This window comes from Triturus cristatus, chromosome 3_1 (genome assembly GCF_964204655.1).
Source record: "Triturus cristatus chromosome 3_1, aTriCri1.1, whole genome shotgun sequence".
Taxonomy (NCBI): domain Eukaryota; kingdom Metazoa; phylum Chordata; class Amphibia; order Caudata; family Salamandridae; genus Triturus; species Triturus cristatus.
Genome location: NC_140583.1, coordinates 243,187,923 through 243,207,405, shown reverse-complemented (window position 1 = coordinate 243,207,405; position 19,483 = coordinate 243,187,923). Strand labels below are relative to the sequence as shown.

At 43.2% G+C, this 19,483-nt stretch overlaps 1 protein-coding gene across 2 annotated transcripts in view; it reads left to right on the top strand.

The window, feature by feature from the left end:
• The window catches only part of UBE2Q2 (ubiquitin conjugating enzyme E2 Q2), an 844,760-nt gene that overhangs the window by 683,670 nt on the left and 141,607 nt on the right, over positions 1-19,483 (top strand). For both annotated transcript variants that reach the window (XM_085643780.1, XM_085643779.1), the window contains exon 8: positions 13,835-13,925. In XM_085643780.1, coding sequence (XP_085499906.1) covers positions 13,835-13,925 — 91 coding nt within the window. The remainder of the gene's footprint in view (positions 1-13,834; positions 13,926-19,483) is intronic.

Here is a 19,483-nt window from a genome sequence, read left to right as displayed (position 1 = left end):
CAGAAGCAAGCTTCGTGGGGTCCCTGGTGTTTCCGGTACCAGCATTCTAGTCCCGGACAGCACAAAATGGTTGCTGATGACCAGAAACACATTTCTGCTCTCCTGCTGCTGATTCAAGCTCGAGCAGGGGAGAGCAGAATGATAGGCATCCTGTCACAGGGAGGTGTGACCACTTCCCAGACAGGATTTAGTGTTTTTGGGCTAGGTGGGTGTGCTTGCCTGCAACAAAGTCTGCATGAGGGGCACATTTGGTGTCCTTGTGCGTAGTCCAGTTCAGATCAGTCCTGGGAGCCGTCCGCTCCCGCTCTGGCGTGAAACTGGACAAAGGACATGGGAGTAACCGCCCCACTGTCCAGACCCTACCCTGGGAGAGTCCCCTGAATCTTGCCAACCCTCTTCCTTGGGTGCATACCTGACTGTAGGACCTTAGATTTTACACGGACAAGATTCTGAACAAGTAACTACTGAACGTTGACTGTCTGGACACTCTGGACTTCGTCTGGGCCCGACTTCATCTCCCACTCCGTCTGCAGCATCGTCTGTGCCCGTGCACCATACAGGATCCGTGTAGGACCTGTGGAGCATCAAGAACAACCAAAGATAATCTCCCTTATAGTGAAGGAGTCACTCCCCTGCAATTCGCAGGCACCTCAACACTGCTGACCGGTCTGCTGATCCCGAGGTCCTACGGACTCCAAAGGGTCCAGCAACACAGGAGGTGGGTTTCTACGTCCCTCGATGCCTGAGCTGCCCTCTTACCAAGTTTGAGACCAGTGTCCCTCGTTGGGGCTGCAATACCCGAATCCCTTTTCACCACGTATATTTGCAAGTGGATGTGCTTGTTAGCGTTTCACGAACAAGTGCATTGGGCTCCGAGTAGCCCCAAACTCTGCCACCATTTCCTACCATGATCTTCGACCTCCTCGCACTAAGTGCACCGTGGGCTGCTTGGTAAAATGGCTCGAGGTTCTCGCGACTCCTGTGCCTCTGGCCTGTGGGACCAGTTGAGGGTCAACTTTGCTTTTCGTAGGCTCCCCTTGTTGCTCCAGGCCCACCCTGACTCCCCTGTGTGTGGTGAGTCTCCTGGGCCTTGCTGGTCCGAATCGTACACTACCTTGACCTTTGTCGGTTGCCGTTGCCAAGGCTTGTTGGTGCTTCCGCCAAACACCGACCCTTCAGCACTCACTATGCTACATTAGACAGCTCGCATCCGGTTCCTGGTTGTCCTCGACTTCTCCTGGTCCCTGCAACTGCAGAGTCCAGGACTCCATCAACCAACCTGAAACACCAGACATCGATGGGCATTCGTCTACCGAGCCCCTGGTCACTCCCAATTGACCCAGACTCTGTCCCCTCTGCTTTCAGGTACTCCTTGACAAGAATCCACCTTTGGATCCCAGTGGACTCTTGTGTCCCTTCCAGCAGCGAGTCTTCTTCGAAGTCCTCTATTGGGTTGGACACGTTTTCAGACACCAGTTTAGACCTATGTACCCGGCTTCCCTGGGCTAGGTAACTTGGGTACCTCGGTATTCACGGGTGGGGAGGCTCTCCATCCTTCTGTCTGCCGCGGGATTTCTTCGAAGTCCACTGGGAAGGCTCCTTAAACTCTAAAACTTCAACCGCAACTTTCTTATCGAATTGTATGGAGTACGCGGTCGTGTTCCCAGACTGCACCCGTCCTCCGTGGGGTCCCTATCTACTCACCTTGGGTGATTTCTTGAGATCCTAGCGATTCTACGTCCACTCGACACTGTCTTGACTCAAGTCGTGGTTCTTATACCATTACTATGGTCCCTGGTCCACCGTGGCTTTTGGTGCAGATTGTGTGGAGGGACACGGCTCCTCCCTCATACTCAGTACTTCCGGCAGGGTATTTAAACATCATGCTTGCACGGCTGCACTGCAATAGATAATAGCACGCCGGCAGGCACAGTGAAATGCTCCTTGGATTAAATTCTTGTTTGTGTTTTTAAAACTTGCTGATGATTTTTACTTTTTACTTTAACCTTGTTGTATGGGGCACATGCTTTGAAGCCTACCTCGCACTTGCGTTTTACTGATTACCGGTCCCCGGTCCACCGCGGCTTTTGGTGCTGATTGTGTGGAGGGACACGGTTCCTCCCTCTGACTCGGTATATCCGGCTGGGTATTTAAACATCATGCTTGCACGGCCGGGCTGCTGGCGCGCCTAAGGCAAGCCCGTCTGCGCCCGTTCGTGCCGGGACGGCGCCTGAAACTCTGCCGGTTTGCTGACTGATATCACTCCTAGGCTCACCCTTACGTCTACGCAACTTTCTCAGGTGAGACATGGTTTACCATTATGCCCCCAAGCTCATAAAGTTGCGAATTTGTAAGGCCCGTTTGCTTGCTCGTACTGTCTTTTTTTCTTGCATTGTCATTCCACCGGATACAGAAGGCAACACTGCCAGTAGGGAACATTTGACAGAGAGGGGTGTGACTGCCAATAGTTTTGCCAGGCCCCATCCCTTAAAACAGGCCTGTTCCTGGAAGGGGTTTCTGGCAAATGTGTGGTCGCTACCTAAACACGCAACTAAATTCTGGGATCTGCTGAGTTCGGAGTCCCCAGATTTTGGCTTTATAACCGAAACATGACTCAAACCCACCTCCATGCCTGATATTGCCCTCCCACATCACTACCGCATCCTTAGGCTGGACAGAGTAGGGTAAGTGGGGGGAGGGGTTACGATAATACATAGAGAGGCGACGAAAGTTAGTGATTGACTCCTTCCAAGATAATGCAATGGAAATGAGCATATTTAAAATCGAGATCACGCCTTAGGATACCTTAAAGGGCGCTCTTGTTTATCGCCCGCCTGGGCCACTAAAAGATTTTAATTTAAAAATTATGGAAAAAGTTGGCCCTTACATAATTACATCTATGCACTTCCTGTTACTTAGAGATTTTAATGTCCATAGTGATGATAAGGAGAATACAGAGGCTGCAAGCTTTTTAGCTGATATGGCCACTTTAGGCTTAAATGAAATCAATTCTGGGCCTACACATTCAGCCGGTCATACACTGGATATCATACTCTCCACATTGTTGCTGATCCTGCCTGCCCACTGATGTGGTCAGATCATTCTATGATTCCATTTAAAATCTACAGCAATTGTAGACCCTTAATGACTGGACGTTCTGTGAGAGGTCCTCAAAGACGCTGGCACAGATTCACATCTGAATCTTTCGGAAAACTTTACGCTCCCCCTGTTTTTAATGAGCTTATGGACGGTTCTACAAAACTTAAGGTTTTTAATAAGAACATGAGTGATGCGATAGACAGGTTGGCGCCCATGTCACATCAACTCAATAACTCCAGGAAAAAAAGTGAAGAATGGCACACTGATGACCTTCGCAGTGAAAAATCCAGATGCAAAAACTTAGAAAATCCTGGCGTAAATCCCAGCTGGAGACAGATAAATTAAATTTCAAACTGGCCCTCACTATCTACCATAAGAATCTAAAAAGGGCACTTAAAGACCATTATATAACTAAACTTGATCAGACAGGTAACTCATGAAAAGAGCTTCATAAAATTCTTAATGCCCTTACCCATCCTACAGCATGTGCACAGCTGGTCACCCCCTCTCAGGGTTTGTGATAACCTAGCCGTATACTTTGACGATAAAATCAACTTGATTTATAAACAATTTCCCCAAAACACGGGCCAGGTGCTACCTATTAAATCTGAATTAGTACCGCTATTAGACTCAGGAGAGGGTCTGAAACAGTTTAAACATACTGATGTTTCACAAGTGGAAGCCATGCTAAAAAAGGCAAAATCTATATCTCCTTTGGATATTATGCCTGCCCATAAGTTTGCCCTTCTCGCCCCTTTCTTGGCTGCCCCCATTGCTGAGATCTTAAACTCTTCATTAAGCGAAGGCAGTGTGCCTTTAGCTTGGAAGGCCGCCCAAGTACTTCCCATCAAGAAGAAAGATCAGGTGCCTGCCGAAGTGCTCTCCAACTATAGTCCCATTTCGCTCCTTCCTCTAATGGGCAAAACGGCGGAGAGCCATGTTAACACGCAGTTAATGGACTACTTTGAGACAAACGGCATCCTTGATACCTTTCAATCCGGGTTTAGATCCAACTATTCCACTGAGACAACTCTCATTGGGGTAACTGACTACATTAAAATGGCCTTAGATGATAATAAAGGAGTGATATTGGTCCTGTTGGATCTAACAGCAGCCTTCGACACGGTCTCATCAGAAATTGATATTTCGACTGAGAGAGGCCGGTCTGCAGGGACTGGCGCTCAAATGGCTTGTTAGTTTTTTTAGATCAGCACACGCAAACTGTCAATTTGTGCGCTTTCCGATCTCGAACTGTGAAGCTTAGTTAGGGGGTGCCCCAGGGCTCTTGTTTGAGCCCGACTTTATTTAATATCTACATGGCCCCCCTTGCTAAAGTCATCCGAGAGTACCGTTTCATGCCGTTCTCCTACGCAGACACTGAATTACTCCTATCCTTTGATAATGATATGGAGTCAGTCGATCAGCGCTTTGCTAAAGGCATGTCTGCCATAGCTGATTGGAAGACTGAACACTTCTTGCAGATAAATGCGGCTAAAACCAAAATCGTGCTGTTTAGTCCTGCACTTACCTCCCGGTCCCCTGCGTGGTGGCAGACAGTGTCAGGCCCCGCCCCCTCTCCTACCATGGTGGCAAAAAATCTAGGGGTCCGGCTGGATGCACGGTTATCGATGATGTAGAACCCTAGTTCAGGCTCTGATTATAGGTCGTCTCGACTATTGTAATGCTTTACTGGCTTCTGCGAACAAGGCTTTTCTTAGCAGATTACAGATCGTTCAAAATGTGGCCGCATGCTTAGTCCTTATTAAACCACCTCGTACCACCCCTGGGCCATTATTGAAATTTCTCCATTGGCTTCCTATCTGCCAGAGAATAAAGTTCAAGCTCTGTTACTTTGCTCACAGAGCCATTTTTGGCACAAGCCCGAGCTATATGGCGGATAAATTCAAACTGTATTGCCTGAACCGGTATCTCAGATCGGAAGGCAAAGGGCTGCTGGTGGTCCCTCGTTTTAAGAAAATTTGATCTGGAGGCAAAACGGTTGCCTATCTGGCCCCAAAACATTGGAATTCCTTGCCAGAGTAGTTACGTAAATGTTCTAGTTTCACTCACTTCAGAAAATTTCTGACGGAATTATTCAAGGCTTGAGCTATGGAAGTATCTGCCAGTCTGATCTGTTTTCTATGCTAGTGCGGAGATACCCCTGCGGAGGTGATTCCTGCGCTTTATTAATTCCTTACATACATACATACATTATTTAGTATATGATTTGGTCCTCCTCTGAGGCCCACTGTCTATTAGTGCTGATTTACTGTTATTTCTGTGCTTAAGTATTGTGTGCTTTGTGATTATCTCTGTTTAGGAGATACTTTGTCGTACTAGATTTAACCAAAACTATAAGGTAGCATTCTGGTAAAACAAGCAGCTTAACATTCCTTCAAGACTAAGCCTGAAGGCTGCTCTCCACAGCTACCACTTGGATAGCTTTCTAAGGTTATCTTTGACCTCCTAAATCACCATAAGGGGTGTTTGGACTGGTGCAAGGTGCCCACTTTAATTAGGGTATAGCATATACCAGCCCAAATTCTCACAGTCGCTAGTTTCTTTTTAGCTACCAGCGAGCTTCAGGTAACCTCATAGATGTTAATTTCTGACAGAAAAATCAATTATGTTAGCAGGATATAAGAAAGGCCTTTTTGGGCCATGCACATCTTGTGGGAAACTCAGATTATTTTTCGAGGATCCGCACAAGGAATGTTTTTAATGCCGTCACCACAAGTAGAAGGATTGTCTGCATTACCATACTTATTCTGCAAATATATTAATACAGAGAAGCTAGACTTTTATGGTTAAAGAGAAATGCAGCTTTGGAAAATCTAGCATTGGGGGACGAAGTCAAAGAGACATCAACTGTCCTAAAAAGTTAAATACAAAAAAGCCTAGGCGTGATGAAAAATTATCCTCTGATGAACCTTCAAAGGCAAGATGGTCAAAGCTAAACATACTGCAAAGAATGAGAAACCGCTGAAAACGAAGGAAACGTTTCTCCTTCTGACTAAAGAATATCCAAATTCGGTCTGACCCTTCAACTCTCATTGAGGGAATCTTAGTCAGATAAAAAGAAACCATTGACGGACCAGTCATTGACAAAACACGGGTTGATGAAAAGAACGTTAACAAATTCGTCAGAATTCAAACAGTGACAGCGGCCATTACCAAAGCGACTTAATTCAAGTAAGAGTCTTATGCTATTGGCATAACATTTGGTGCGAGGAGGGACGAAAGTTCACAAGGGATATAATTAAGGACTGCTTAGCACTGGAACACAGTAACAAAATCCGATGGCTAGCATATATGGACAAGCTGCTGAAGAATATCGATAAAGACCTATCAATGAAAAATCCTGTAGGTATTCTGCAATATGGCAAAAACTAAATTAAAAAGATGTACATGGAGAAACAAAGCTAAGAAAGAGCCAGTAGAGATAAGAAAAAAACAAGCGTATTAAGAGATATGGCTAGCATAGAGCTGTCTGGTCTACCTGACTGTCTAGTGAAAGTCACAAATAACCAGGATTGATTTTATTTGACAATGTAGCGTTTGGGCACTGTACATGAACTGGTGGCTTTTCGAAAGCATGAAAAATGGCCGAAAATAGTGTACAGATGCCCATGTGACGGGAAAGCCATCCAGTCCACGATGCATTTTATGTTTTTCTGTAAGTTTTATCGAGACATAAGGAAAATCTTTTTACGGCCAATTTTTATTGCACAGAAACTATTCTTTTATAAGGATGCCTTGAAATGTATTTGTACCCTTGACAACAAATTAGCCTGCCGAGCTGTCGCTGGGTTTATAAGCAGGGCTATACAATGAAGGAAATCGCTTGTATCTTTAGACAATCTAGTCTACGAAGCTGAGTGAAAGATGATCTCAGGCTGATAATAATTTTTAATATGATAACATGGTGATCTGTACAAATGAAGTCTTTACCGTTTTTGAATAAGCCTTAACTCTATGTAAGCTGTGTTTTCTATTTCATGTATTTTATTATATATATTGATAGTAAGTTTTTAATGGATCGATAAAAATATTCAAATAAAGTTAATATGAGATGAGACACAGCACGGGTTGATAAAAAGAACGTCAACAATATCATCAAACCTCACAGTGACAGCGGCCACTACCAAAGTGCTAAAAATGCTGTTGACTAGTTCAATACAGTCAACTATGGCAACTGTTGATGAGACACATTGCAACCTACCACCTTCTTCAAACACAAAGGTCCATTACCGACGACTGTACTGTCCACGGGTCCATAGACGGTACAACTGATATTTATACATATCACTGAAGAAGGAATTCCAATATCTTGTCTGATCAGATCAGACTTTGCCATGTAACTTTTCGCCTCTCACCAGCACATCTAGTACAAGTTAAAGACCCATGTGGCCCTGCATCAAGCCCAACACAAATGCTCTTTAAGTGCCAAGAGGGTAATGATAATGAACCTAGAGGGTGATTTTTCCTTCCAGCACAGACCTCCTGCAAAGGCAAGATCTTGCAAGGCGTTTGATAAACATTACTCATATCATTTTCAGTACGAAAAACCCATGATGCAAGTGCCTCCGGTATTTGACTGACCTTCGTCAAGTGCTGATGGACTACTACAAAAAAGTTTGCAGAGTCAGGTAACCCTCCAAACTAGTCTCTGACTCAACCAACTACTACTCCTCAGTACACGGTCTCCATGCCCCCCTTGTCTACAACACCACAGGAGGTGAAACAGTTAGTGACCACGATAACTCTAGCACCTATTGCAATCCATTATGACTGTGGATAGTGATGATGAGGAACCTGAGTAAGGAGAAATTATACGCGATTAGACTCCTTGAACAGGGGACGAATGGGACGATTGCATCACCCTACTTTCGGCACCTGCTACACCACCACTAGCAAATTTGCCTCCAGATGACATCAGAGGCTAATATGCCGCCAAGACCAAGCATTAAAAAGATTTAATCTCCCCGTAACGGCCAAACAGACACAATATTTCCTCTATGATAAAAGTACTCTACAATTAAATCAGTCAAAGGTGTCCCAGTTGTAGACTGCATAGGAGCAGGAGGCTTTAAACTGATGAAGAATCCAGCAATAGTAGTTATGTGGATACTTCACCTAGACAAAAATTACAAAGCCCCAGATGTTTGTCCAGCATGTCTAATCAGGCATCCGCGTCCAGACTCGGTAGTTCTGTAGGCAGCTCAGAGGAGATGAGAAATCCAACTACCCCTTGCTCTCCACTACCTCAAAAAGAGGATATACATGGAAAATGTGGGAAAGAGATTCTCTGCGATTACTGCTTTCAACAATCGGGGCCTCCAACGCATTGGCTTTTATATGAAAGTAAGCCAGGTAAATGTGGCCCGACCTGGCAGCATACCTAGCATATGTGCCTCAAAACGAACAAAAGGATGCAACGGCAATACTACTAGGAGAGCGAGCATCAGCCAAAAATTCTAGATAGTGCCGGAGACCATGACTCCACTGGCTTTCAGCAATCGGCTTGGGCAGCCGTTTCTAAGAAGACAGGGTTGGTTGAAAGCAACCTCTTTTCGCCCAGAGGGTCATGCAAAAATATTAGATCTGCCTTACGAAGGTGAGAATCTATTTGGCAAGCTTGTGGATGATGCCCTCCAGTCTGTCAATGCCGATCTAGAGACAGCAACATTTCTAGGATTGCTACAACAACTTTATTACCAACTTTGTCATGGCGTCAGAGGAAGGTGGTGGAAATTTCCGGTCATATCAATTTCACCCTACTAATTGAACCAACATCAGTACAGGCCGCTACCTGCAACAGCCCACTCAAGGCAAGGTCTCCAAAAGAGTCCCACAGCTGTTGGCAAAGGATAGAAACATCAAGACGCCAGTGACAACCCTCAGACTCTGGTCACTCATACACTTTCACCACATTGTGAATGCAAGGTCTTTCCAGTTACTTCAAGAGCTGGAATTCTATTTTATCAGATTGTTGGGTCTTTGATATATTTCAGCAAGGTCATACCCTGCAATTTGTTAAAAAAAAATCTCCCCAAAATCCACCTTACAGGAGGTCACATCAGCGTCTTTGTTAAAGAAAGAAATGTTATCACTCCTTTGAAAAGGAGCCATAGAGGACGTTCCTTACGCTCATCTAAACACAGGTTTCGAAACAAGCAGGCAAATAGACAGGTGCTAGATTTGAGACAACTGAACCAATTCCTAAAGTAGCAATCTTTCCGAATGGCTATTCTCCAGGATATATTACAATTGCTAAACCCAGAAGATCTTCTGTCATACCCAGACCATCTGGATGCTTACTTTCACATATCTATCCATGTGAAACATAAGTTTCTTTGATTTGAGGTAGTTGGAAGACATTATTATATCAAGGTCCTCCCAATCAGATTAAAATATGCCTCCCGAATATTTTCCAAATGCATGGAGCCAGTTGCGGCTTCCTTAAGAAGGAATAGTCGCCAGATTTTGCCATAGCTGGACGACTCGCTCTTAAGGCCCTTCGCCTCCAATCAGTAAAAACATCTACAAGAGCCTGTCTTCAAGTCTTAAAATTGAACAAGGGCAAATCATGCCTTCAGCCTCGCTGGTCGATTAGCGTTTCTAGGGGCAATCATAGATTTAATTTGATTCAAAGCTTTTCCTACAAAGTAAAGAGTTCATGGTCTAACAAGTTTATCATCTTCCCTGTCAATAAGAAAGTCTACTTCAGTTTGAATATATAAATCACTATTGGAGATGATGACATCGTGCATCCTTTTTATTCTAAACTGTTGACATCATATGAGAACATTACATGAAGAATTGGACAAACTGTGGATATACACCCAGGGTAATTTTGAAGATTTTAATTCAGATCACCTCTAACATGACATCCGCTATGGAGTAGTGGATGCATGCAGACAGCGTCTCCCTAGGCCTGACATTCATCTCAATTCAGGCCCAGTTCCTAATGACCGCCAATGTAACTCTGGAAGGGTGAAAAACACACTTACAAGACCTAGACATCTGTGGCAAAATTGATTTCAGGAGAAGCAAAAATGCATAGATCCTCTTAGATCTAAGAACTTTTCCTAGAGGTCTTCAATCTTTTGTCCTGAGAATAAGGAATTTTGTAGGACTAGTATGTGCCGACAATTCTACAGCAATGTTTTACTTAAAAAAACCAAGAAGGGACAAGATTACATTTACTATCCAAGAAAGCTGGTGGGGGAACGTATCAGATAGCATGATGGGGATATTTGCTTATGTTTTCCATCCATTTCCATTAATTCCCAGGCTACTAAGCAAAATGCAGAGAGACCCATGTCTGTTATTGTTGTGTGCCCAGCCTGGCCAAGGCAGTTCTGTTACACAGAGCTATTTCTCCTATTGTAACATCAGCATATTCCCCTCTGGGAAGTTCCAGGTTATTTAACATTGAACAAATGTTAAATTGTACTTCAGACACCGGAATCACTCAATTTAAGTTCCGATACATGAACATCTTTCAGTATTGGAGGGAGAAATTACAGTGAAAACAACTAACAAAACTTACAAGGGGAGGTGGATCCTAATCTGCATATAGTGCTCTAATCGGAATACTCCTACCTTCTCATCTGTTCCTGAACACATTCTGCCTTACTTACTACACCTGGCGCATTCAGGTCTTTCACGTATTCCAGTGAGGGGCCATCTTGCAGCAATCTCCCGATTCAGTAGGTCAGGGAATCCAGCATCTCTGTGATCGAACAGATTAATCAAAGAATTTTAAAGAGGGCTATAAATGGCTTTTCCTCCCAAAAAACCCTATCACTTGGCAGTTGAACACAGTACAGTCACAATTAATGAGAAGTGCGTTTGAACCCGTTCACAAGGCAGAATTGAAATATGTAACTTAGAAAACAGCTTTACTACACCTCCCTTCTGCCAGGAGGATCAGTGAATTCCAGGCTTCTATAGTTAATGAGCACTACATACAATTAAAGCATGACCGTTATTTTGAGAACCAATCCTCGCTTTGTCCCTTAAGATCCATCTAGCTTTCATCTCAATGAGATTATAATCTTAAAGGCTTTTTAAGAAAAATTCTACCAATGCAGCTGAGAGCACATCATACTTTGGATATCAAGAAATACCTGAAGTTCTAAATAGTAAGAATTACAATGTTTTGTGGAAATCGAAAATAATTGCTGTTAGCATTAGCTGAAGCCATCTTAGTTGTGGCATCCATTTTGTTAGCCATGTGATTCTTCCGTCTTCACTGTTGCTTGCCTTTCTACTCTGCTCGAATCATCAGCTTTAGTTAACTCCTTCTATTCTAAGCTCAAGCAATGTATGAGCTCAGAAAGGCCTGTAGCTGCTAAAATGCACCTGTTTGAAAATGTTACTGTCCATGTCTTACTGACGTAAGCAGTTCTGTTTCTCCTCCCACTTTGCTGCCTAAGTGATTTGCCATTTGCCCATGTTTGTCGGTAGTTATTCTTGTGTAGGCCTGTACCTTCTATTTGTAACTACATGCTTACCAGTGCAGAAAACTCAGTATATAAGGCCCATGGTCTGTGTATTCAAGCCACTACCTCCTGGAACACTTGAGGGTGTTGTATGGACGTGGTCTCACTCATGAGTGAATAAACTTGTTATTTTTGAAATCCAGCTTCAGTGCCAATCTCTTCTTTGTTGGTTTAATGGCCCGTGGACAGAGAAGGGTGAACCTCTGCACCGGTGGGCCCCTAAAAAGGCTAATTTCCACAGTTGGGGAAATAAAATCAACTTCTTATAGCATTCACACCTCTAAGGAAAGCGTTTGCTTTATCAAGCAGCAGTGTAGACCGTTGAGTCTTTGTGGCTACTGTTTTCTGTTCTGAAAAAGCGGAACGTGAATTGACTAGAATATTCTGAGCATACTCTACAAGAGCTGTTGAATGTAATGCTCGGTTTGCTGATGTATCGTGGCATATCCTTATCAGACACATGCAGGGACACTTTATGGACTAACATACGCACTTTTACCAGACATTACTGTCTGGATACAACATCAAATGACGCAGCTGTAGGTCAAGCAATCATTTACCATCTCATTCAGTGTTGAGGCTTTTCAACTGATAATTATAGTAAAATCTGTGTTTATTACTCTTGATTTGCAATTGCAGCCTACACATGATCAGGAAATACTGCTTACTGTTCAGATTAAAGCATGTGAATCTATTAAAGTTTCAATACCGGAAAGCAAACAAGTTACCTGTGTACTGTGGTTCTCCAGTATTGACATATGTTATAGATTCACTTGCAACACTCCCTCCTCTCTGATTAGGGCTCAACTCATTGAATACCTCTTTTATAATGCCTGCAAATACGCTAAAAAAATCAGAAGTGTGGTGCCCGGCTTCTCCCCCCCTCCCGGCCGGGAAAGAGTGCTTAAGGAACTGTCTGTCTGATTGGTTAATCATTGGTTCTTTCAGAAATGGTGAGAATTGGTTAACAGTGTTACTTGTTTAAGCTTTGCAGACCATGCTATACACTGCTCTTAATAATTACCATGGAAGTCCAAGCACAACGAGAAGGATTCAAGCATGTGAATCTTTGGAATATTTCTAAACTGGAGAACCCTAATGTGTACAGGTAGATAACTTCTTTTTTCTGCAAGCATAGTTATGCGTAGTTCCTGGTTATAGGTCTAACCATCTTTCACTGAGATTTCTAGTTTTCCTACTTCTAGCATACGCTTTTCACTTGAACTAGCAATATTTGCATGCACGTCCAATTGGCACTTAAATTGGATGTGGCATTTTCTCACTAATTGACTTTATATCAACTATCCTCGAAACTTTGAACCTAGGTGGATATTGCCAATCTTTTTTTATTTCTCGAAACCGCTTAAAGTGGCATGAACGCACAGTCAACAAAACGCCCTCTAGTGTCTATGGAAAGTTCACAGAAATGAAATGTTATAACTTTCAACCTGTTATGTGGAAGTTCTATGACACCTCCATGGTGTAGATTATAAGAGGACTCGCTTGAATATTCAACCATTTGTCTGGTGCTGGAGCAGTTTGTTTTTATGTATGTAGTTGACTCCCCTACAGTGTTTTACTGTTATTAAATGACAACAAGAAAATACTTAGAGGATTATTATTTTTTTAAACTTAATGTGAAGCACAATGAGGGCTTAACAAGCAACATTGTGCCACATGAGCACATAGTCATGTCTGTGGAACAATATTCTGATTTATTGGTAGCATAACGAAAATGCTGAACATGAAAATAAGGGTTTGTGTCAGTATTCATCGTTACGGACTGCACAGATTAAGACGGGTTCAGTTTGAAGTAGGGTAGCAAACTGAGTTGATAATCTGTAGTAGACAGACCAGGCCAACCCTCAGGGTGAAGGATTTCAAAGTTTAAGTGGGCGTTGAAAGATGAGATTTAGGGGTTCAAAATTTTAACCACAAATGTTACACACAAGCAATACTCTACACATATGATTTTATTTATCATTGAATTTTTCTTTTTTTATTTAAAAGTTTGTTATTGGAAAGGAGCTTAATCTGGACTGTTTTAGGAACCGTGCATTTTATTACATGTGTGTTTGTGTGTGTGTATAATGTTTTAACCAACAATTCAAATTGTAAGTGACTAGGCACTGTTTTTGTGTCTGGTGTAGAAACGTTTTTGGCTAGACTACTCATAATGTTAGTGCAAAGGCAATCTTTAATTACTTGAACGTTCTCTCCATTAGGGTTGATCCTGACAGCCCGTTGCATAGTGACCTCCTGGTTTTAAAAGAAAAAGAAGGCGTGGAGTGTATTTTATTAAACTTCTCTTTTAAGGTAAGGAACTTTGCAGGTTCTAATGGCTCATTCGTAAAATATGAACTAAGTTTTCTTGTCTGAACTTGGACTATCTAGGTTAATGGCGGAATCTAAAAGCACATTAAAGTATATTTAAAAGCATGGAAGGTGTTTTGATTTTTGTTGTTCCTCTCATGAAAAATCTTATCTTAAACTATATTTCCTGTGATGAATGACAGTTGTTTCTTCACTTGTGTTTACATTAGGAATTGCTATATTGCAGTTATTATATAGGGAATACTGTTGCGTCACAGTGTTACATGAGGGTGCTTTCCCCTGCAGGCAAGGTGTTAAGTATTATATATTGTGTGTGTGTGTGTGTGTGTGTGTGTGTGTGTGTGTGTGTGTATGTATATATATATATATATATATATGTATGTGTTCGTCGCATGTGTAGGTATAGATAAACATGCTCTGCATACTCTTTCCATCTAGTTTTGGCCCAGATGTTTGCATATAGTTTTTCTTTGGAAAAATAGCTGCTGAGACTTCTCCCTTATCTCAGAATGGACCAGTACAATGGCTCCACCTGGCTCAAAAAGCTGCTCTGAAGAGAAAAAGAGAACCGGATATGCCTTAACTTTTGTTTTCAAGTTTGGCAGCTCAGGAGAAGAAATACAATCACTTGCATCGGACTGTCTAGGCCACTTGACAGGGTTGTCTTTGCTGTTCAAGTTTTGTCCAAGATCTTGATACCAACCCTGAATGCTACAGGTACTCAAATATGCAAAAAAAAAACTTTTAACTTCTGTCTACAGTATAATACAAAATATGTGTGGGTCGACCAACACAGTGTATGTTACTTGTACCTTTTCCCTGAGTACTAGGACTCTAATTATGAGGTGTGGCTCACATTTCACTTTAAAAAGCCAATAAAACATTGAGGAGATGGACGCTGGGCTCATTAGAAAAGGCAACGGGAGCATCTCTTGGCGACACCAGACATCTTCAGTGTCGAGGACATTAAAGACATAGGAAGCCCACGGGTACCTCGAGGAGCAGGAGGAGGCTGGACTGTCAGCCAGGTAATTCTTTAATTAAGAAGCTGGCAGCCTTCTCGCCTCGAATGCCGAAGCAATGGTAGAAAACGTCAAAACCGCACAGCAGCAGCATGCACCAAAAACCAAGACGATGCCTTGCCCTTTGTTGTAACAATCAGGTCAATCTTGACCCCTGAAAAGATCGCCTGCTGAGGTAGAGCTCTGCTCCTGAGGGATTTGTGTGGTGGGCCCAGTGCCAAAACCTTGATGCATGCTTACTCAGAAATGGGTGTAACGTCAAGCAAAATAAAGGCATTGGACCCTCATCATGCTCAAACATCACAGAAGAGCGGCGAAAAAACAATTTGAAACCCAAATCAAAGCCTCTGCCACCACCAAAATCACAGAATTCAGATGGCCCAATATTAGACTGGCCAATGTTCTTGATCACCGATAGAAGAAACTGTTTATACGTCCAGACACAGGGAGAATAGTTTAGGCAAAAAAGCACGCGGTCAAAGGCTGGGATGACATTTTCACCAAATGTAATTCTTAAAAATGGAGACATTAGTCACATTGACATTGCAACCCAATCACGTCATTATTCATTATACTTATTATTCACAATCTTGTCACCTTACAGTTCATACAAACAAGACAGCGCAACTTATAATGCAATAAATGAGACTTCATTTGCACATCAATGTTTATTAAATTTACTAAACATTGAAAATACAAATGTTTTGAGGTTTATTTGTTTAAAAAAATGAATTTCTAGATTTAAATTTTCTAATTTAAGAAAGAAGTGTTTGTGCTCTAACGTTTTATTTTAGTTCTAGGGTAAATAAATGTTTTCATTTATTTTGCTTTTTTATTTTACATGAAACTAATTACAATTTGTTTTTAGAAATTTAATAACCTTAATTAATAGCCCAATTGTTCCCCACAGGGAGAGGTCCTTTATAAGGCCTGAGATCGCCACCTGTGGATGAAAAGTTACTACGGGTAACCTCACACCAGTATATTCAGTCTTGGAAATCTCCATCTCCTAAACTGAGGGGATGGAGACTTAGTCTACACGTGGGTGCAAATTTATAGTCTTAAGAATTGAATGGTGAAAAAATGTAAATTTAAACATAGGTGCAGGAGTAGGTTTGCACATGAGCAGATATGCACATGTAATTTTACTTTTGTGAACGAGCCTCTGTGACTCTTTCACCACCTGTATGCTTCCAAAGGTCACCAGGGACTGTTATCTGGTACAAGGCTGCTGGGAGCCTCCTAAGCGGACTCTGGGGAAAGTTAGTCGCTTGCAGGTACATTATCTTAAGAGATATTTCCACAGAAACAGAAAAGTCCCCATTGGAAGGAGAAGACTTCGTCCAGAAGCAGCCCATTCCCAGGACCATATGGGGTCTCAACACCCAATATGCCCTGGTGATGTATCCATATGTGGACCGGCTGCAGGAGCCATGTGGCACCATCTGGCTGTGCTGGAGAATACGTTTTCCAGACAAATCTTAAACTTTGCAAGAGGATTCATAAAATGAGGACGGTAGGAAGAATATGTATCCACTAGAAGTATTGATACCAAAGGCGAGTAGCTTTTCATATAGCTTTCTGCATGGAACCTAAAAAGAAGAATGATGCATTGTTAAAGCACAAGGGCACTACAGTTGGAGAAACGGCTCTGAAGATGACCCATACAAAAAATGTGTTTCTTTGATGTCACAGTAAAAAAAGATATACTTGAGTTTCCTTGGGCAAGGAATGAAAAGGCTACAAGGGGGATTTATTATGAATCTGAACAGGAGTGTGAGAAATTAAGGGAAAGGCCCTGTGTAATGTTTCTCTCTTCAAAACATCCAGCTTCCAAGCCCCAAAGAGAGGAATGCTGATAATTCCAGCTAAGAAAAGGGGAAGAGAGTGAAAGACACAGAAAATACACGAAGACCATAGAAAAGGAAAGATGAAAAGAGAAATCAACTCCTCTAAGAAATAATAAAGGGCAAGAGTCAAGGATGAAGAGAGCTCCTGAGAGAGATGTTCCTCTCAGGAAGAGAGCATACACTTCCAGAGGAACCTGCGGTGGTAGAGGGTTACTTCAGGTTATTAAAGATCTTCAAAGTGTGAGAAGAACTATCCGGGTGCTCTGGAGATTGGGCAAGGGCTGGGCCAACCTGCTGTTAGTTTCAGCCCTTCAGACGAGGATCCTTACAGCCCATTACAAGAAAGCAATGAGGGGCATGAGTATGAACCGTAGTACTCTGCCTGACTGCACTAAGATGCAGGTGAGGGGTGCTTAAAACATGCCGATCTTTTCACTCAGATGATATCCCTCCATCTGAGGAACAATCTGTTATAAAGCACTGCTGGGCAAAGTGTCATCTGAGTTTAGCCTAACTATGCAATCTGAGGCCAATGTTCCAGCCTTCCTCTTAATTCTAGAGTAGAAGCTGGAAAACACATAATTGACTCCTACTCTGTTTAACCTTGCTTGGGAAAAACTCTTCACGCATACAGGCTCAGTGCCAGCTATGCTCTAATATAACAAATATTAAAGAACAACCCAGTATTCCTGCAGGAATCTGGTTACAGAGACACAAAAAGCAGCCAGTGTACTGAAAGGAGGCATATGCTGATCAAATGATAGCATATGGTTGAATGTGTGTAGAACACCTAAGGTGGCTGCCAGAGTCCACTTATGGTCCACATAGTCTATGTATCAGTCATAAGGTCAGACATCATGGCAGTTGTATAAAACCATCTGAAACCTATCAATGGCATATTTTTGAACCCCCTATTATGGATCGCATTTTACATCTACTGATGCGTCCTCTCTACATCGTTGCAATAAGTGATATTGGAATTTTTCTGTTTTACACTTGAAGTAACTTCCTGGAAATTGTTTGTAATCTGACATGCCGTTTAGGGCTTTTTTGATTGCCTTGATCTTGTCTGGAGCAATTTGTAGACCGATGGAGCAATGTCCTTTCAGCACAGTAGCTGACTGCCAATTCCACTTTTCATCTCCACTACACAGCGTGTAATTGTGGATATATACAGAACAAGTCTGTCTGAATGACAGTCTGTTAGATTTAGTACCATTAAAAGAATCACAACTATGAAGCCATGTTGGATCCTATTGCTTCCTTTCCTACCATCTCGGGGCACATGCCTGATCCTGCACTTGAGCAGACGCGACGCCCTTGGCCGCCTCTCACAATGAGCAAGGACAGGCCAGGCCCCAAACAGGGCATCATTGATCAGTTCACGTCATCCACTGGAGGTGCCACAGGTGGTCAGGGGAACTGCTCGGCTCCAGACAATGCGGCCCCTTTAGCGGCAATCAAACACGCCCGGGACACACTAGATGCCAAGATTGGAGCGGTGGGGACCGAAGTCTCCTTTCTACGTCCGGACCTCCGCAAGGCTGTCGATCGAATCCCAGAGGCAGAAACAACAGTCTCGACGGTGGAAGATACAGTGTCCACCCTCCAAAAAAAGGTCAACAAACTCACGGTGGTGTCGCAAGAACTGGATTGTAGGGTGAAAGATGCGTTAGGCCGATCGAGACGAAATAACCTACGCTTCGTGGGCCCGCCGGAGGGATGCGAGGGCATCTCAAATGACTAGCTTTATCTATAGGAGGTGGCTCGCAGACCACATACCGAAAGATCTACTCTCCTCGGCCTTTGAGGTGGAGCGTGCTCATAAGGCCTTGACACAAAAGCTTCACCCGGGCGCAGCTCCCAGGCCGGTTATAGCCAGAATCCTGAATTATGCAGACAGATGCAATGCTACGCTATGCCAGGACGCATAAAGACGGTATCTGACATGAATCCAGTTCCATCATGGTATTTCCGAATTACACAAGACTGGTTCAACAACAACGCCAAACCTTCACCGCAGCGAAGCGCAGGCTGCATGAACTAAATGGGCAATATATGCTGCTGTATCTGGCCAGGATGCGTATGATATAAAACTCCAAGTCGTTCTTCTTTGATACTCCTGAGGCCATTTTTGCTTGGACTGATGAGCGCCCTCAGCTTAGGTCAAACTCTCCACCTGTTGAAGACTTAGACTCCTCTCGCAGTTCACGACGGCCACGGCGAACTAAGTCCAAAAAACGACGGGGCTCGGGATCGGACAGGATGTCGGTGAGTCTGGAGCTGCCTCCAGGAAATTTACGGAGCTCTACAGGCGACCAAATAGCAAGTTAACTTGGATTGAGATTGTTTTAAATCTTCACTTGTAATAGCTTTGGGGGCGTGGGACTGTTAAGCCACAGACTTATTGCACCCCTTGTGTTCATATGTTTCTAGGGTGGGAAGGGTTCCATTGGTGCGGGAGAAAGGGGTTCCACCATTGGGGACCTCCGGTTCCTCGCGCCTTGTTTTTGGCAGTGTCGGGTGGGGGTGCTGGGTTTTCTGGGGAATGTAGTATTAGGATGTTTTTATGTTTTATGCAGACAGGCCATTTCTATGATGATCTCCTTGTTTTAGTCGTTCTTAAACCGAGAGACAACAATGCCAGGTGATATAATCCCTTTAGGAG